The 21,422-nt window shown below is 45.5% G+C and overlaps 1 protein-coding gene across 1 annotated transcript in view; it reads left to right on the top strand.

The window, feature by feature from the left end:
• The first annotated feature begins 6,256 nt into the window (after positions 1-6,256).
• Positions 6,257-21,422, top strand: part of LOC134572199 (mucin-3A-like) — a 67,505-nt gene continuing 52,339 nt past the window's right edge. The window contains exons 1-2 of the mRNA XM_063431009.1: positions 6,257-6,497; positions 8,159-8,277. Of these exons, the coding sequence (XP_063287079.1) occupies positions 6,341-6,497; positions 8,159-8,277 (276 nt within the window). The 5' untranslated portion in view covers positions 6,257-6,340. The remainder of the gene's footprint in view (positions 6,498-8,158; positions 8,278-21,422) is intronic.

Here is a 21,422-nt window from a genome sequence, read left to right as displayed (position 1 = left end):
CCACTGCAAATCCCGCTAAATCAACATCTGTCCCATCAGCAACCACAACCACAACCACGCCTGGACAATTATTAACAACAACCACTGCAACTCCTGTTACAGAAACACCTGACTCAACAGCAACCACAACCACTGCAACTCCCGCTACACCAACATCTGTCCCATCAGCAACCACAACAACACCCGGCCCTTTATTAACCACAACCACTGCAACTCCCTCTTCTACAACATCTGGCCCAGCAGCAACAAAAACCACAACAACACCCGGCCCATTATTGACCACAACCACTGCAACTCCCGCGACAACAACAACAACTTTCCAACCAGCAACCAAAACCACAACAACACCCAGCTCACTAGTAACCACAACTACTGCAACTCCTGCTACAACAACATCTGGCCCATTAGAAACCACAACCACAACGACACCCGGACCATTATTAACCACAACCACTGCAACTCCCGCTACAAAAACACCCGGCCCATTAGTAATCACAACTACCGCAACTCCCGCTACAACAACATCTAGCTCAACATCTACCACAACCACTGCAACACCTGCTACAACAACACCCGGCCCATTAGCAACCACAACCACTGCAATGCCCACTACAACATCTATCCCAACAGCAACTACAACCACTTCAACTCCGGCTACAACATCTGTCCCAACAGCAACCACAACCACTGCAACTCCTGCTACCACAACACCTGGTCCAGCATCAACAACAACCACAACAACACCTGGCCCATTAGTAAGCACTGCAACTCCTTCTACAACAACAACACCTGGCCCAGCAGCAACAACAACCACAACAACACCCCGCCCATTACTAACCACAACCACTGCAACTCCAGCTACAACAACACCTGTCCAATCAACAACCACAACCACACCTGGACCATTATTAACCACAACCACTGCAATTCCCATTACAAAAACACCTGACTCAACAGCAACCACAACCACAACAACACCCAGCTCACTAGTAACCACAACTACTGCAACTCCCGCTACAACACCACCCGGCCCATTAGTAATCACAACTACCGCAACTCCCGCTACAACAACATCTAGCTCAACAGGTACCACAACCACTGCAACGCCTGCTAAAACAACATCTAGTCCAACCACAACCACTTCAACTCCCGCTACAACAACACCCGGCCGATTAGCAACCACAACCACTGCAACTCCCGCTACAACAACACCTGTACCAACAGCAACCACAACCACTGCAACTCCCTCTACACCAACATCTGTCCCATCAGCAACCACAACACCCGGCCCTTTATTAACCACATCCACTGCAACTCCTGCTACAACAACATCTAGTCCAAACACAATTACAACCACTTCAACTCCCTCTACACCAACATCTGTCCCATCAGTAACAACAACAACACCTGGGCCATTAGTAACCACAACCACTGCAACTACTGCTACAACAACACCCGACCCATTAGTAACCACAACCACAACCACACCCGGACCATTATTAACCACAACTACTGCAACTCCCGCTACAACAACATCTGGCCCAACAGCTACCACAACCACTGCAACGCCTGCTACAACAACATCTAGTCCAACCACAACCACTTCAACTCCCGCTACAACAACACCCGGCCCATTAGTAACCACAACTACTGCAACTCCCGCTACAACAACACCCGGCCCATTAGTAATCACAACTACCGCAACTCCCGCTGCAAAAACATCTAGCTCAACAGGTACCACAACCACTGCAACTCCCGCTACAACAACACCTGTACCAACAGCAACCACAACCACTGCAACTCCCTCTACACCAACATCTGTCCCATCAGCAACCACAACACCCGGCTCTTTATTAACCACATCCACTGCAACTCCCGCTACAACAACATCTAGTCCAAACACAATTACAACCACTTCAACTCCCTCTACACCAACATCTGTCCCATCAGTAACAACAACAACACCTGGCCCATTAGTAACCACAACCACTGCAACTACTGCTACAGCAACACCCGACCCATTAGTAACCACAACCACAACCACACCCGGACCATTATTAACCACAACTACTGCAACTCCCACTACAACAACATCTGTCCCAACAGCAACCACAACCACTGCAACTCCCGCTACAACAACACCGGGCCCAACATCAACCACAACCACAGCAACTCCTGCTACAACAAAACCTGGCCCATTAGTAACCACAACCACAACCACACCCGGACCATTATTAACCACAACCACTGCAACTCCCACTGCAACAACACCTGGCCCAACATCAACCACAACCACTGCAACTCCTGCTACAACAACACCTGGCCCATTAGTAACCACAACCAAACCCAGACCATTATTAACCACAACCACTGCAACTCCCGCTACAACAACACCTGGCCAATTAGTAACCACAACCACAACCACAACCGGACCATTATTAACCACAACTACTGCAACTCCCGCTACAACAACATCTGGCCCAACAGCAACCACAAGCACTGCAACTCCCGCTACAACAACACCTGTACCAACAGCAACCACAGCCACACCAGGACCATTATTAACCACAACTACTGCAACTCCCGCTACAACAGCATCTGGCCCAACAGCTACCACAACCACTGCAACACCTGCTACAACAACATCTAGTCCAACCACAACCACAACCACTTCAACTCCCGCTACAACAACACCCGGCCCATTAGTAACCACAACTACTGCAACTCCCGCTACAACAACATCTGGCCCAACAGCTACCACAACCACTGCAACTCCTGCTACAACAACATCTGGCACAACAGCAACCACAACCACTGCAACGCCTGCTACAACAACATCTAGTCCAACCACAACCACTTCAACTCCCGCTACAACAACACCCGGCCCATTAGTAACCACAACTACTGCAACTCCCGCTACAACAACATCTGGCCCAACAGCTACCACAACCACTGCAACTCCTGCTACAACAACATCTGGCACAACAGCAACCACAACCACTGCAACTCCCGCTACAACAACACCCGGCCCATTAGTAACCACAACCACACCCGGACCATTATTAACCACAACTACTGCAACTCCCGCTACAACAACATCTGGCCCAACAGCTACCACAACCACTGCAACGCCTGCTACAACAACATCTAGTCCAACCACAGCCACTTCAACTCCCGCTACAACAACACATGGCCCATTAGTAACCACAACCACAACCACACCCGGACCATTATTAACCACAACCACTGCAACTCCCGCTACAACAACACCGGGCCCGACATCAACCACAACCACTGCAACTCCCACTGCAACAACACCTGGCCCATTAGTAACCACAACCAAAACCACACCCGGACCATTATTAACCACAACCACTGCAACTCCCGCTACAACAACATCTGGCACAACAGCAACCACAACCACTGCAACGCCTGCTACAACAACATCTAGTCCAACCACAACCACAACCACTTCAACTACCGCTACAACAACACCCGGCCCATTAGTAACCACAACCACTGCAACTCCCGCTACAACAACACCGGGCCCAACATCAACCACAACCACTGCAACTCCCACTGCAACAACACCTGGCCCATTAGTAACCACAACCAAAACCACACCCGGACCATTATTAACCACAACCACTGCAACGCCTGCTACAACAACATCTAGTACAACCACAACCACAACCACAACCACTTCAACTCCCGCTACAACAACACCCGGCCCATTAGTAACCACAACCACTGCAACTCCCGCTACAACAACACCGGGCCCAACATCAACCACAACCACTGCAACTCCCACTGCAACAACACCTGGCCCATTAGTAACCACAACCAAAACCACACCCGGACCATTATTAACCACAACCACTGCAACGCCTGCTACAACAACATCTAGTCCAACCACAACCACAACCACTTCAACTCCCGCTACAACAACACCTGGCCCATTAGTAACCACAACCACTGCAACTCCCGCTACAACAACACCGGGCCCAACATCAACCACAACCACTGGAACTCCAACTGCAACAACACCTGGCCCATTAGTAACCACAACCAAAACCACACCCGGACCATTATTAACCACAACCACTGCAACTCCCGCTACAACAACATCTGGCCCAACAGCAACCACAACCACTGCAACGCCTGCTACAACAACATCTAGTCCAACCACAACCACAACCACTTCAACTTCCGCTACAACAACACCCGGCCCATTAGTAACCACAGCCACTGCAACTCCCACTGCAACAGCACCTGGCCCATTAGTAACCATAACCACTGCAACTCCTGCTTCAACAACATCTGGCCCATTAGTAACCACAACTACTGCAACTCCCGCTAAAACAACACCTAGCCCAACAGCTACCACAACCACTTCAACTCCCTTTACACCAACATCTGTCCCATCAGCAACCACAACCACTGCCACTCCTGCTACAACAATATCTAGCCCAACAGCAACCACAACCACTGCAACTCCCGCTACAACAACACCTGTACCAACAGCAACCACAACCACTGCAACTCCCGCTACAACAACACCTGTACCAACAGCAACCACAACCACTGCAACTCCCGCTACAACAAAATCTAGCCCAACAGCAACCACAACCACTGCAACTCCCTCTACACCAACATTTGTCCCATCAGCAACAACAACACCCGGCCCTTTATTAACCACAACCACTGCAACTCCCGCTACAACAACATCTGGCCCATTAGTAACCACAACCATAACCTCACCCGGACCATTAATAACCACAACCACTGCAACTCCCGCTACAACAACATCTAGCTCAACAGCAACCACAACCAATGCAACTCCCGCTACAACAACATCTCGTCCAAACACAACCACAACAACTTCAACTCCCGCTACAACATCTGTCCCAACATCAACCACAACCACTGCAACTCCTGCTACAACAACACCTAGCCCAACAGCAACCATAACCACTGCAAATACCGCTACAACAACACCAAGTCCAACAGCAACCGCAACCACTGCAACTCCAGCTACAACAACATCTAGCTCAACAGCAACCACAGTCTCTGCAACTCCCGCTACAACAACACCTAGCCCAACAGCAACCATAACCACTGCAAATACCGCTACAACACCAAGTCCAACAGCAACCGCAACCACTGCAACTCCAGCTACAACAACATCTAGCTCAACAGCAACCACAGTCTCTGCAACTCCCGCTACAACAACACCTAGCCCAACAGCAACCATAACCACTGCAAATACCGCTACAACAACACCAAGTCCAACAGCAACCGCAACCACTGCAACTCCAGCTACAACAACATCTAGCTCAACAGCAACCACAGTCTCTGCAACTCCCGCTACAACAACACCTAGCCCAACAGCAACCATAACCACTGCAAATACCGCTACAACAACACCAAGTCCAACAGCAACCGCAACCACTGCAACTCCAGCTACAACAACATCTAGCTCAACAGCAACCACAGTCTCTGCAACTCCCGCTACAACAACATCTCGTCCAAACACAACCACAACCACTGCAACTCTAGCTACAACAACAGATGGCACTGAAACTACCACTATAATTTCCACAACAACACCTGTCACAACCAAGGATAGTCGCACCACTGCGCCATCAGAAGGTAATCACCAACTGGTCACTAACATTACTAACATGAAGATGACAGACTTCAAATTAAAATAACCAGAATAATAAACTATAGATAAGCTGTTAATTCAGACAGAATCTATAGAATAATAATTTTAAATGATTTAATATTTTTGGATAAACTTTTAAAGGGATTTAACGTTACAAAAAATATTTTAACTTTTTTATTTTATTGATATAATTTTATGAAAAATGTTGTGATATTTTAATATGTTGCAAAAATGTTTAAAAATGTTTAAAAAGTTCAACCAAAAACATTGATTCATTTGGCATGCTTATCTGACTATATTAAATCAACATGTAGAGATACCTATATGTAAATCAAACTGTCACCCTCTGTTTGCAAAGTGATACGGGTGCGGTAAAACTTTAATGAAGGGCGCAAAGGAGGATTTTAATTGAACTTGCTTTGTATACACGTTCTTTGCCAATAAATAAATTATAAATAAATAAAATACTTTCCCTAAGGGGAGGAGAGACCTGTTAGCCCCCCATTGACCAAATTAAATTTTTTTGCTTTATATAATCAGCTGTATTCCTAAAACTTTGTACATTTTTGCACGTTTAATATGTATTCAATGCTTATGTAATATCTTTATTCATACTCTAGCCCACACATGTAATATGTTCCAGATTGTGAGAGTAGTGGATACTTTGATGGTATGCACTGTATCTGTGCTGAAGATCACGGTGGTACTCAGTGCGAGTATAAAATAGCAGATTGTGAGAACGGAGGATATAAACAGGATGAAAAATGTGTCTGCGCCAAAGGATTTAACGGAGCAAACTGTCAATACGCTGACAGCACCATTACTATCGGTGAGTGAATAGAGATTTATTAAATTCTAATGCTGTGGGAGATGTGGGGAAAACATAATTAAAAGTGCAGACTGACAATGGCTACCAGATGTGAAGAACCTATAGTCATGCAGACTGCTAATGGCTACCAGATGTGAAGAACCTCTAGTTGTGCAGACTGCTAATGGCTACAAGATTTGGGGGACCTATAGTCGTGCAGACTGCTAATGGCTACAAGATTTGGGGGACCTATAGTCGTGCAGACTGCTAATGGCTACAAGATTTGGGGGACCTATAGTCGTGCAGACTGCTAATGGCTACAAGATTTGGGGGACCTATAGTCGTGCAGACTGCTAATGGCTACAAGATTTGGGGGACCTATAGTCCTGCAGACTGCTAATGGCTACAAGATTTGGGGGACCTATTGTCGTGCAGACTGCTAATGGCTACAAGATTTGGGGGACCTATAGTCGTGCAGACTGCTAATGGCTACAAGATTTGGGGGACCTATAGTCGTGCAGACTGCTAATGGCTACAAGATTTGGGGGACCTATAGTCGTGCAGACTGCTAATGGCTACAAGATTTGGGGGACCTATAGTCATGCAGACTGCTAATGGCTACAAGATTTGGGGGACCCATAGTCGTGCAGACTGATAATGGCTACAAGATTTGGGGGACCTATAGTCATGCAGACTGCTAATGGCTACAAGATTTGGGGGACCTATAGTCGTGCAGACTGCTAATGGCTACAAGATTTGGGGGACCTATAGTCATGCAGACTGCTAATGGCTACTAGATTTGGGGGACCTATAGTCGTGCAGACTGCTAATGGCTACAAGATTTGGGGGACCTATAGTCATGCAGACTGCTAATGGCTACAAGATTTGGGGGACCTATAGTCGTGCAGACTGCTAATGGCTACAAGATTTGGGGGACCTATAGTCGTGCTGACTGCTAATGGCTACAAGATTTGGGGGACCTATAGTCGTGCAGACTGCTAATGGCTACAAGATTTGGGGGACCTATAGTCGTGCAGACTGCTAATGGCTACAAGATTTGGGGGACCTATAGTCATGCAGACTGCTAATGGCTACAAGATTTGGGGGACCTATAGTCGTGCAGACTGCTAATGGCTACAAGATTTGGGGGACCTATAGTCGTGCAGACTGCTAATGGCTACAAGATTTGGGGGACCTATAGTCGTGCAGACTGCTAATGGCTACAAGATTTGGGGACCTATAGTCGTGCAGACTGCTAATGGCTACAAGATTTGGGGGACCTATAGTCGTGCAGACTGCTAATGGCTACAAGATTTGGGGGACCTATGGTCGTGCAGACTGCTAATGGCTACAAGATTTGGGGGACCTATAGTCGTGCAGACTGCTAATGGCTACAAGATTTGGGGGACCTATAGTCTTGCAGACTGCTAATGGCTACAAGATTTGGGGGATCTATAGTCATGCAGACTACTGAAAGTGTTAGAAAATAAGAGGAAAGATGGACATAGTGCAGACTCCTAAATATAAACCTTTTATAATAATATTTTTGTGCTCAAATCAAAATAAATATAAAACCAAAATGGATTTCAAGTAACAGTTGAGAAAAGGATATGAGTTATTGAGCTTTGTATTTTCTTTTAAAAAGTCATTTTTGATGGAATTTATTTTTCATATTTTTGTAGATTCTGTGGAACTGATTATTAACGTGGTCGTCCAAATTGTTAATAGGGAATTTCAAGACACCTTTACCAATGAAAGCAGTACCGAATATAAGACATTTATCCGTGATTTTAAACGTCAGGTAAGATCTGTAGAATAATTGAAGTGTTTATAAATCCACAGTGCAGGTTCATCACTTTTTGTTAATTTTAATATTATATAAAAACACGCGGATATGTTTGGCTTTAAATCATTTGCAGAACAAAGAATATTTAAAAATGAAAAAGATAAAAAAAAAGTTAAAATAGACAATGTGGCATATAAAATACTGAATATTTACTACATAAGCGATAAAAACAGGGAAGATCCAGCTTAAAGGGCTAATTGGTACACACACACGAGCGGGGGGTAACCCCTAAATAAGAAACTGGATACAAGAACAAAGTTACTAATGTAAAAACAAAAATAAATACATTGTATTACTATCCTACTACTAAAAAGCTAACACAGAGCTTATTGTGCTCACACAAGGGTTCAAAGTGTAACAAGTGCTCGTCAGCCAGGTCGGGCGAAACGCGCACTTCAGGGGTTTAGACAGTGCTGTCACCTGATCGATGTAGACAGCACCCTGTAATGTAGCCACAACTGCCAGATTTTGCTATATACTCGTAACTACAGTTTTAGAACCCAGCGATTTTTGCTACCGCCCTGATCATACCTATGGGGCACTAACCAGCGCATTGAGGTATAGGCTGGTGCTTGAGCTCTATTGGGGGCATCTTTTTCACGCTACGAACCCCATTTGCAGGGACCAGTGGACAGATTTAATTCTATATTAATTTGGGAATTGCTAAGTGTCTTGTTTAGATATGACGGACGGAGAGAGTTTCAGGAGCCAAGTATATGATCGAATAGATTCAATGCTCTGTACTGCCTATATCCATCATGGAATCTGCTTCAGTTTTACCAAATTTCAAATATTACATTTCTTTATGTAAGGATATGTATCCTACTAATTTGTTCATAAAATATCAATGCTATTTAAGGGGTACATTTTATTCCAGTTCATCCAAATGGCTTTCTATGAAGGGATCTTATCTTCCATTCTATAGAACCCTTCTTCCATTGTGTCCTGATATGCTATCTCACCGATTATATCTGACCAATTAGACGAAGAAGGTAATCATGTTTAAATTTCTTAATTCTACACGGGGTAAGATACCACCTATGAGTAATTTTAAACACGGTTTCGTGTAGACTCAAGCTATGGTAATTTTCTTATCTTTTGTGAAGGGGACCCCCCATTCATTAAGTGGGGAAACTTTATTTATTCTTTATTTAGGTCTCTTTCCCATTTATTTATCGATGGGGGTTTATTTGTGTCTATAGAACATTTTAGCACTCTCAAGGTTTTAGAAATAAGTTTATTTGTATGATGTTTATTAATAATATTCTCAAAGTTAGAATATTCTTTAATCTGTAGATATATAATAAGGTTTTGAATTATTAGATAATTATAAAATTAGTTTTCTATTAATCCAAATTGAGTTCTCAACTCGGCAAACAATTACATTTTTGCCAATGGGGCAATTTGAGATAGGTTATAAATTCCACAACTTTTCCACTTTGATAGATCAATCTCTTTTACATAGAATTGTATTACTTCGATCGGTGTAGTTTGGAGGAGTGTGTTGAAGATCCCCAATTACTTCTTGAAATTTTTTAGGGCTAGAATTATTTTGTTCACAATTTCGTGTGAAGATTTATGAAATTTGTAATAATTACAGTCAATCCATATAAGATTAAACAGAGATATTTTGTAACTGGAACGTTCTTCCATTGACTTCCAGCTCGGATTTACAGAAATCTGATAGTCCCACTTTAGACACTCGGTAAACATAGTGATATCGTGCATTTCTATTGTGTCTGGAGATTTATTCCACATTTATCGGCTTTTTTAGTTAGAGTGTTATAAGAGATTCTTGGTGTTTTATTTCCCAAAATAAAATTCATGAATTGTTTCTTAAATTGAGATAAAATATGTCTTTGGGCTCTTAGAGGTATTGATCTGAACAGATATATAAGTTTTAGCAAAATATATGCAGTCACGGACGTCTTTAAAGCGGGGCAAACGGGGCAGCTGCCCCGGGCCCAGTTACTCCTGGGGGGCCCAAAGCAGCTATCATGTGGACCCTGCTGTCCACAAAAAAAATAATTTTGTTTGCCCCATGGGCCCGCCAGTGCCGCAGCTGCACCGGGAGCCCACACACTAAGAGGACCGGTCGGGCGCTGTGGTCCTTGTTTTACGGAAGCAGGCTGGGAGGATGTGACTGCCGTGAGCCACTTCCTCCCAGATAGAGTGAAGCCGCGCGGAATGGAGGAGAAGGCCTTCAGGAGGGAGCTGGAGTGCCAGAGCCTCACACTCCCAACTACCTTAGCCTGCCACTGGACTCCAGGGAACCACCCTCCTGAACCCATAAAGTAGGGCTGGAGGGTGGATTTATAAATGTAAATGTGTGTCAGTATTTATGTATGTGTGTGTGTGTGGGTCAGTATTTGTGTGTGTTTTAGTATGTCTGTGTGTGTCAGTATGTCTGTGTGTGTCAGTATATCTGTCAGGGCATATGTGTGTGTGTCACTATGTCTGTGTGTGTGTGTCAGGGCATATGTGTGTGTGTCAGTATGTCTGTGTGTGTCAGTATATCTGTCAGGGCATATGTGTGTGTCACTATGTCTGTGTGTGTGTGTCAGGGCATGTGTGTGTGTGTCAGTATGCCTGTGTGTGTGTGTCAGGGCATATGTGTGTGTGTCAGTATGCCTGTGTGTGTGTCAGTATGTATGTGTGTGTCAGTATATCTGTCAGGGCATATGTGTGTGTGTCACTATGTCTGTGTGTGTGTGTGTGTCAGTATGTCTGTCAGGGCGTCTGTGTGTGTGTCAGTATGCCTGTGTGTGTGTCAGAATGCCTGTGCGTGTCAGTATGTCTGTGTGTGTCAGTATATCTGTCAGGGCATATGTGTGTGTGTCACTATGTCTGTGTGTCAGTATGTCTGTGTGTGTAAGTTTGTCTGTATGTGTCAGTATGTCTGTCTGTGCATGTCAGATTGTCTGTCAGTGTGCGTGTCAGTATGTCAGTGTGTCAGTATATAGTAAACCCCCCCAAAAAAAGTTACCTGCGCAATCTCTCCTTAATCCCTATGTATATTTAGACAAATGGAGGTCATTTAGTTGCTCCAATGGCCATTGGTGGGAATGCCTGCCTGCCAACGTCAAGGCAGACCCCCCTAAGTGGGTCCTAGGGGGTTCATGCCTTTTTCCCTTTCTATTGTTCAGTATATGTGTGACGAAGTGCCCTTCGCTACTTGGGCCTGGAGAGGACTGCTTGCCAGCCTCTTGCCATGTTATTATGGTCCCTGGGAGATTGGGCCCTTTTAAAAAAAACGTATTCGGCCCTAACAGAGTGCATGTCACTCATTCTGGCCCTTTAAACACAGTGGGGCCATTCGGTACTTGCCCTGTGTGAGCGGTGATACCCCCAGATAGCTATGCCATGGAGCCTATTCATATAATGAAAGACTATGGGAAAGACTTTAGCTCCATGGCAATTGAACTGTGTGAATAGGATCTGCGCGCTATTCGGTAGTTTTGTGCGTTCAGATCCCAGCTATCTGGGGATATGTTACATGTCTGTGTGTTATGTATAAAAAGTAACTTTATGTATTTCAAAGTGTTTTACTGTCTTTGTGTAACCATGTGCTCAATGGAGTCTGCCTCTATCCCTGGATAATTGGATTACTTCCCCCCATTGTCTCCAGGATAGAGGCCTCTGTAAAACCTGTGTGAGACAGATTTTGCCATGCTGCCAGCCAGGGCCCAAAAAAACTTTTACTAACTTTTGAACCCCTGGTCTGATTCATGACAATTTTTAATATGTTGTTTCCCTGAATGGATTGATTGTGGATATGTATTTTTTATGTGAATGTGATGTATGGTTTTAAAGTTACAGAGTATGAGTGGAAACTGTATTTTTACTGTATGTAATAATTATGTTAACTGTTTATCTGAGGGGAGGGGATGTGTGGGTTGTACTGTTACTTGATTGGTTATTTTATGCCTCCCCCTGGGTGTGTCCTGTATGTGCACAACCGTAATAAAAACCAGGCTGGGTGTGCCAGCACCTCAGACCACTGCTTGACCCTCAACACGGAGCCTTGTCTCATTCTTGGGGGGATTCACTGTATGCTGTTGGAGACTGATTGCTAGGAGTGTAAGCTGATGTATGCTTTTCCTGTTCGTCTGCTAGCAGCTATTCGTGAGGTTCCAGTTTGGAGTGCTATTTTGTATCCAGTTCGGGAGTTTGGTGTTCTGCAGTAGCTGTGCCTGTCTCTCAGAAAGGGGCATATCGCCTAAACGGATTTTAACCCCTTCTCTGCTGAAACGGTCCGTTACAATATGTTTTGACAGACTTACTGAATGGATTAGGCTTATGGTGTTCATTTACCGAACAAACTGTCAAACAGCCTGACCACCCGCAAGTGGAGTGTGCTGCTCGTTAACCTCCCAGAAACTGTGGTTAACCACAGCTATACTGACGAAAAACTGGGTGGTCACCGTTCATATAGTCGAACATGTGGTGGCAGCCTTCTTGTTTAGTCAAATGGGTCCAAAGGCGTTTTGTCATTGAGTGCATGGAACTAAAATCGGACACTCAACGGCACGAACACCTCTGGGACTTCCACCTCCAGTTAGGTTCAATTGGAATTGCACGAACGGAAGATAAGCCAAAAGAGACCTCCAGCTAACATTTGAACCCCTGAACAGATCTGGGTGATTTTTAAGTATGTTGTTCCCCCAGATCGGGGCTATCAGGGGATGTATGTTTTATGGGGTTCTCTTATGTTTTTGGGGTGTTTTCAAAAATGTGTAAAAACTTGTATTTTTCGGTTGGAGATAATTGAGTTGATACAGTAATTATTAATTATCCCCCAAACAGAGGGGAGGGATTGTGTACACTGTATGGGAGTGTCTGAATGTAAAACTAAATTTTTATTGGCTCGTTGATCTTGTGTCTCTGTGCCGAACAAGGTCCACCTGGATGGCGCCTGTGACGGTACAATCCGTTACTCCGTCAAGCATTCCCTTCTTCCCATAAAATAAAATCACCAAGTAATCCACAGAGTAATAACTTGCTGGTCTCGCCGAATAATCCACACATGAGCCAAAGCTTAATGCTGGAACAAGACTGATTTACTGGCACACAGAACTCCCAATTTATGCAACACAAAACTCCTCCTCTGGGCCAGGCTAGATAATTGAGTTCTTACAATACACATAGCTCAATTATCTGCTGGCCAGAACATTTACATTTTAACATACTTTTTACCTAACATTCATAACTCTAAAACCATACATCACATTCACATAAAAAATACATATTCACAATCAATCCACTCAGGGGAACAACATATTAAAAAATGGCATGAATCAGACCAGGGGTTCAAAAGTTAGTAAAAGTATATTTTGGTCCCTGGCTGGCCGCATGGCAATCTGGTTTAAGCAGGTTTTACAGAGGCCTCTATCCTGGAGACAAAGGGGAAAGTAATCCAATTATCCAGGGCTAGAGGCAGACTCCATTAACCACATGGTTACAGAAAGACATAAAATTCTTTAAAAATACATAAAGTCACCTTTTACACATAACACACAGACATTTCACATATCCCCAGATAGCTGGGGTCTGAACGCACAAAACTACCGAATAGCGCTCAGATCCTATTCACACAGTTCAATTGCCATGGAGCTAAAGTCTTTCCCATAGTCTTTCATTATATGAATAGGCTCCATGGCATAGCTATCTGGGGGTATCACCGCTCACACAGGGCAAGTACCGAATGGCCCCACTGTGTTTAAAGGGCCAGAATGAGTGACATGTACTCTGTTAGGGCCGAATACTGTTTTTAAAGGGCCCAATCTCCCAGGGCCATAGTCCAAAGGCAGGAGGCGGGCAGCCAGGCTTCTCCAATGCAATGTGGCAAGATTGCTCTCATCACATCTCTCCCCTTTTCCAAACAGACTAACAGGGTATCTGACCTCCTGCCGGTCAGTGCCCTTGTTAGTCCAGCAGTCCACCCACAAAACAGTAACAGCAATACAGCCCACCCACAATAACTGGTTACTACACCTGGGTAGAGGAGAAATTTGTCCATGTCCAGATGCCTCACCATGGCTGTGTGGGGGACTGGTATCCTACTTGGTGGGTTGCTGAGTGGGCAGAGACCAGTGGTACTCTGCCCGGATGCCAGCACTACCACGGGAGTAGTCTGGTTGAAGCCTGGTTGCTGGAGACCGACTGTCTCCCCTTTAGCTGCACCGCTCTGCTGCTGGAGACCGACTGTCTCCCCTTTAGTTACACAGCTCTGCTGCTGGAGACCGACTGTCTCCCCTTTGGCTAAACAGCCCTGTCGTGGGGGGGCAGGACCGACCGTCCCTACCCCCTGGGCTGGAAGTGCAGAGACCACGGTCCCATCTGCACAGGTATGGGGCTTACTTTCTCCCCCTGGTATGTTAAGCTGCCGCTGGGGTCTTACCAGTGGCCAGTTTGCATGCTTCAGTAAGTGACTTCAACTCAGCCTCCTGTGCAGAGCAGTGAGGGGCGAGTGGTTCAGCTTTAGTTACCTCGTGTGCAGAGACTACAGCATATCCAGTGTGGAAATTACCCTTCTCATCAGCATTTTTTGAACCATCTACAAAAAACACAAAGTCTGGATTAGACAATGGAGAATCAGTTGCATGCGAAAAACCTGCTGTCTCTTGTGCCATTACAATTGCAATCGCAATCACCACTCCCCTCTTTTAAATCCGTAGGAAGTAATATAGATGGATTTAATACCATGCACCTTTTTAAAGTGACATTTGGAGACATGAGAGCACACTGCATCCTGAGATGTATGTGTTTGGGCTGAACTTGTGTTAGTATGCTGTTAATGTCATGCGGGGTGTAAATGGTGATGGGGTTGTCTAGGACAATATCAGTGGCTTTGTCCAGTAGGGCAGTAACATCAGCTACTGCTCTTACACAGGAAGGGGGAACCTCTGGCAACAAGGTCCAACCTGGTGGAGTAATAGGCAATGGGTCTCTGTTTCCCACCGTGGTCCTGAGATAGGACAGCTGTTGCATAACCAGTCTGCTTGTGCAAAACAGGGTGTAGGGTTTTCTGTAATCTGCAGCTGGTACAAAACAGGGTAAAGGGTTTTCTGTAATCTTGGAGACCCAGTGCCGGGGCAGAGGTGACAAGCAACTTAAGGGTGTAAAACTCCTCTGCTTCAGAAGTTTAATGAAAGGGTTCAGGGATGAGGCCATCATACAGGGGCTGCATGTAGATTGCTGCAGAGCGAAGTCAAGGGCGACAATAGGAGATTAGACCCAGAAATGTACATGATTGGCTAGGCTGCATGGAGGGTTAATCTGTGGAACAGCATGTTTCCTGTCTTTTGTGAGATGTTTTGTAGCATGAGATGGTGTCCTAAAAAGATAACAGTGGGAACACATGCCTGCAGTTTGGCCTTGCTAGCTTTGCACCCTGCTTGTGTTAGAAAATGTTGTGCAACTTGGGGTAATAATGTCCATGTGTATTGTTTGTGTTTATGTGTAAAAGGAACAGAGAAAAATGCATTTCCCAGGTCAATAACAGTAAACACCTTGGAAGGTGGAATCTGTGACAACAGTGTGTGAGGGTTGGGAACATTGGGGGCAATTCATTCAGTTATAGCATTACCAACTCTTAAATCATGCAGCATGCGGTATATTACTGGCTTGCCTTTCTCCTGTTTCTTTTTAACAGGGTACAGGGAGGTATTACAAGTGGAGGTGGATGGGACAATTACACCTGCCTGCAATAAGTCCTGGATGGACTGAGAAATGGTGTCATCTTGTACTGGGCTAAGGGGATACTGTTTCTGACAGGGAGGGGTGATCCCCGGTAGGAGAGTCACTTTGACCCTGTTGCCCATAGAAGGTTGGGTACTGAGGTCAAGTCAATTGTAGGTTCTGTCACAGGGTTGGACAAGTTAAGATTTGCCAGCACACTGGCAAGTGGTATGAGACAGTTATCTTCAAGGGGCAAAGTCACATTGTCTGCTATTAATGTTGGCATTAATAGCAGACAAAACATCACTGCCTAGCAAATTAACAGGGACATTAGGGCTGGCAAGCAATCTGGTAACGAGAGAAGTAGACTCATGGAACTCATAATTAGATTTCTCATAGGATAAGATATATTTCTTCTGCACAACAGAACGGACTGCCCCAGTGTCTAGCAGAAATTGGACTATTTCATCACCTGGTAATGTAACATTAACTGTGCAAGAGGGTCCAGCTATGTCAGGAATAGTTAAAGCGTGCAGGGACACTGGGTTGTCAATTTCCTACGGGGAAGAAGCAGTATCTTGTGAAGGAGGGGTAAGCGGGGGCGCTGCTGCATTCTGTTGTCAGGTTTGATGCAAGGAGGACATTTACAGTTTCTTTTGATGTGTCCCTTTCTCCCCCAATTCCACCATTCTACTTGCTGGTGGCTATTGGCCTGTCTAGGGGCAGTCACAGCCATTGGAGCTGTTGGTTTCTTGCATGTATTAGAATCAGCATCTACCCCTATGACTACTTCAGAGTAATTGCGTCCCCTCCATTCAGGGCGAGCTGCCTGAAGGGCAGTGCAAAAGGGAGGGTGTAGACCATCCATAAAGCGGTTAACAAGGTGTCTGACAGATAGGAGGTCTGATTCAGATTATCCTAATGACTCCTAGCCTATGTGAAGGCTGGCAAAAAATGTTTGCACTGATTCCTCTTTACCTTGCACAATATCAGTGAGTTCCACCAAGGATAAGCACATTCACATCTGGGACAAATCCAGTAAGATTTTTGAGTAACTGGATTAGTTGTAGAGACAGAGACTTAAGGGGTCTGTTTGAGACATGACTTAGGGTCACTTTCATCCTAACCCGGGTAAGGTGGTGGGTTGTATGAGGTACTAGGGGCTATAGCTGTGGAGCTGGATCCTAAGGCACCAAACATCTGTAGTGGGGTACCCCATTCCTAGTGGTTTCTCTACAACCACATTTAGTCAAATCTACTGCAGTATCAAAACATTTCTGGGCAACTTCAACTAAATGGTTATCCATTAACCATCCTTTATAATTGGCCACAAATTCTTTCCAAACCTGTGGGTCTAGGGAGCCTTCAGAAGGCAACCTAGCTTTCTTAAGAAGCGTCTTTACATCTTTAACTGCCTCTTGCCCCCATGTTGTTTCACTATGGTTAGGGCAGTATATTCCTCCTGAGTACTCTGTGAATTCCCCATCAGAAATACTTAAATGCAGCCGCTCACTTTAAGTCAAGACAAGAACGTACTGAATCAGTGGAAAACACTTAGGATCAAGGGTGGAATTTATTTACAGGACTTGTCTTCCATTTATACACAGCTCAGTATACCTGTCCTGGGGAATTCTTCTTCTGATCAGGAATTAAACAACTAGGCAGATAATAAGAATAACTTGGACCCCACAGACGTATTCTTTAGTAAACTGCGTTCAGAACACATTCCATCAGAACATAGTGTGTCCCTTTAAATGTGTTCTTGGGAAATGAAAATGTTTAAGTCCAAAACTTACCTGGACACAGAATAAGCTCTGCTCTCAGAGTTAGGGTAATAGGTAGAAAAATAAACACTTCACAGTCAGAGAGGCACAGGTTCTCCAGTTTCGGATAAGTGAACCGTCATTACCGGGACTTGCGGCACCAAATGTGTCAATGATTAATCATCCTTTAATTATGTTCAGGGGAACCCAAATCAATTCAAGCGCTTGGAGAAGCAATAAGGCACACGGCACGTGGTGATAGTTGTGAATCCAGAATAATTGCTTCTAGCTCTAATTGGGGGCAATTCGTTTTATACAGTGGGGGGATATGTGCTTGCGTTCATGGAAAGGAATGTAAGAAGAGACATATTTCTAAATGTCAAAAGATACGCAGTTTACAGAAGTACTCCGATGGGGGCTAGTTTTTACAAGAAAGAGAACTTAGGTAGGACCAAGTTAATTTACACCTAAAGCATTACATGATCCAAGTTGGCCAATTTTAACGCAGACTGGACCGGAAATGGCATCTGTAGCTTGAGCTTTGGAAACAAGGTGCATTCCTTCACAGTATCTGCATTGTTATTATTATTTTTGAGATTATAAAGAGATTGATAATAAGGAGAGAGTACAGTTTTATCATCCACTCTTATTTTCCTAATACGATCGTTCCTCCTTTTAAATTTTAATTTATTGGTGAGGAGTTTATCGGTTTTATTGTTATTAAGATACCATTTTTGTTTTAACGCCAAAGAGGCTGTTAAATTTGGAGTAGCTTTATATATTTTTTTCTAGTTTAGACAGTGCGAAATATAAATCTGACAGAGATTTCGCATTCCTTTTTTTCCAATAGGATCTGAGTTTAATAAAAAGGTCTTGCATAAAACATTTGAATGAACAGCATATTGATGAAATTGCAGTTTCCCTATTATCGTCAATTTCCATAAATTGCTTTGCCTCTTTGACTTGATTGTCAGCATTTATTACTGGCGAGCAGAGCAGTTAGTTCAAGCGCCATCCTGTTTGTGGAATACATTCTTTATTGTTTTTGACCTTTAAAAAAATTGGTGCGTGGACTTCCGGTCTCGCGGAGCGGACGCATGTAGTGAGAGCTCCGAGACCGGACCGGACTGAAACTACAAAATACACCGGCTAACGGAAGATCAACTGCCCTTACCTGAGTCCCAAACCTGTGGGGATCTTACCCTGCCAGATTGCGCCCCCAAAAGCACAGCGGGCGTCGGATTTTTTCCGACAAGGTAGGAAAGATAAAATGCGGCCGGGACAAGATGGCGGCGGCTCACACTCCCCAACACCTACCTCAGATCAGGGATCCGACACTGAGGCACTTCAGCCTCCCCCTGGGGATATCTCTCTCTCGGAGGCAAAAATGGCGGCAATGCTGCAGGAGCTCCGCTCCTCTATGAAAGAGGACTTACAACTGGCGGTTAATGACATCCGCAGAGAGGTGCACGAGGTGGGGACACGCCTAAACGTCCTTGAGGAAAAAACAGATGACTTATGCCAGGCAAATGACGGCATCTTAGAAAAAATCCGCCTAATGGAGACGGAGCAGGCGCGCCTAACAGCCAAACTGGCGGACCTGGAGGACCGCTCGCGCCGCAATAATATCCGCGTGCGCGGTGTCCCGGAGTCAGTCTCGGGGGCGGATATCCCAGGGTACCTCCAGCAACTCTTCACAGCCATCCAACCAACTCTGGAACTGGCAGAACTGCGCTTAGACAGGGCGCACAGAGTACCCAAGCCCGCTTCGCTAGCACAGGACATACCAAGAGACATTGTCACGAGGCTACATTATTTCAGCGCCAAAGACGCCATACTCACGGCGCAACGGAAAGCTACGGCTATGCCGTCTGGCTATGAAAAGATCTCCCTATATGCTGATCTGTCCCCTATGACGATGGCGAGAAGAAGAGACTTTATAAATGTCACTAAATGCCTCAGGAACCACAAGATTCCCTACCGCTGGGGCTTCCCCACGAAATTGCTGATCTGGAGAAATGGATCCCTAACAAAACTAGATGACCCAGACCAGGGTATGCACAAGCTGAAAGCCTGGGGGCTCTTCCCGGACCGAGTGCCGCCTGGCAGCCCAGCATCCCCAGGACATGTGGCCCAGGAGTGGACCAAAGTCCAAAGAAAGAAGTGACTGTTTTGCTCTGCCCCCACTGCCGCAGCGGAATGTCCAGGCTGGGCTGCCAGGTCGACTAGTGCCTCGTAAGGTGAAGACATCTCCGCTTCTGTAGCGGTAGAGACTCTAGCTGGACTCACCCCCTTATCCTTTACCTAGGGGAAAAGCCTATTTGGTGTCTGAGTAATGAACCCCCACGTGAGTACATATGACAGGAGGTGACCCGCAAGACCCCCCCATTGCTGACACACTGCTACCCCATATGCTGCACTTTAAGATCTTTGCTACACGCAGCTCCCGCCGGCAATAAAGTTGGCCACAGCCCCTGCATGTCCAGACCAAATAAACCCCTATATAACCCGAGGCACCCAGATGGCAAGCCTAGCGGCACGGCTCATCTCACCAAGTTTGCAAGATTTACCCCCGCATGACACCAGCGGCCCCTACACTTATGGTGGCGAATGGGGTGTCACCTAATGCCCATGTTGTACCCGTAATAGGACTTTTACTTCCCTCTATTCATCTAGTCCACCACCGGTCATGGACCTTTACCAATTAAGCCCCCCCCCCCACTATCGAGACAACCCTCTGCGGTGTTGCGTCCCCCCAACGCAATGGGGAAAGAGCACCCGTGGACCAGTCTCCACATAATGCTGTCAAGCTTATTGTATTGTATATACTTTTGTTATGTTTACTGTTTTTTGTTCCCATATTGCATTCTACCCTCGACTATGTACCCCACTAGAGATGTCGCTCACCCTGAACCTCGGAGGCGCTGGGAGATTAGGGATGTAACCCCCCTTTACCAGAGATTACTACCTGAGTCAGTGAACCAGTTTGGTAAATGCTACCTCGGAAACACCGAGGTCCCCCCCGGTCTCAGCTGATGTCTTCCCAACACCAGTTTAATGTTCTGTCCCTAAATACACGAGGCCTGAACACCCCGCAAAAGCGCAGGCTTGCCTTTTCCCAGCTTCGCTCCACGCATGCTTCAGTAGCCTGCATACAAGAGACACACTTCTCGGCTACAAACCCCCCGAAATTCCTCTCAGCCAGATACCCTGCCTCCTACCATGCCCTAGCGCCTAATAAAACTAGGGGAGTCAGTATTTTAATCCACTCGGATTGGGCCTTCACGTGCACGACAGAGTATAAAACTACTGACGGCAGGCTGTTGATCCTGGTGGGTAGACTAAATGATGTCCCAGTAACCTTAGCAAATCTATACGCCCCTAACTCCAACCAATATGACTTTATTAGGAAATCCCTGAAAACGCTTGATAGGCTAAAGCAGGGCCAAACTTATGTCTGCGGAGACTTTAACTGTGTACTTGACCCTGACCTGGACAGATCAGGCACTCCAGGATCCCACCCTCGCTCTATATCTATTGGTGACAAGCTCTCAGCTCTCTTCCACTCCCATGGCCTTCACGACACATGGCGCTCCTTATACCCGGCCACGAGAGATTATACTTTTTACTCGAAAGTCCACAACCAATATTCCCGCA

The sequence above is a fragment of the Pelobates fuscus genome, chromosome 9, assembly GCF_036172605.1.
Source record: "Pelobates fuscus isolate aPelFus1 chromosome 9, aPelFus1.pri, whole genome shotgun sequence".
Classification (NCBI taxonomy): domain Eukaryota; kingdom Metazoa; phylum Chordata; class Amphibia; order Anura; family Pelobatidae; genus Pelobates; species Pelobates fuscus.
The sequence above is the reverse complement of the archived record's forward strand: the minus strand, read 5'-3'. Positions and strand labels throughout refer to the sequence as shown.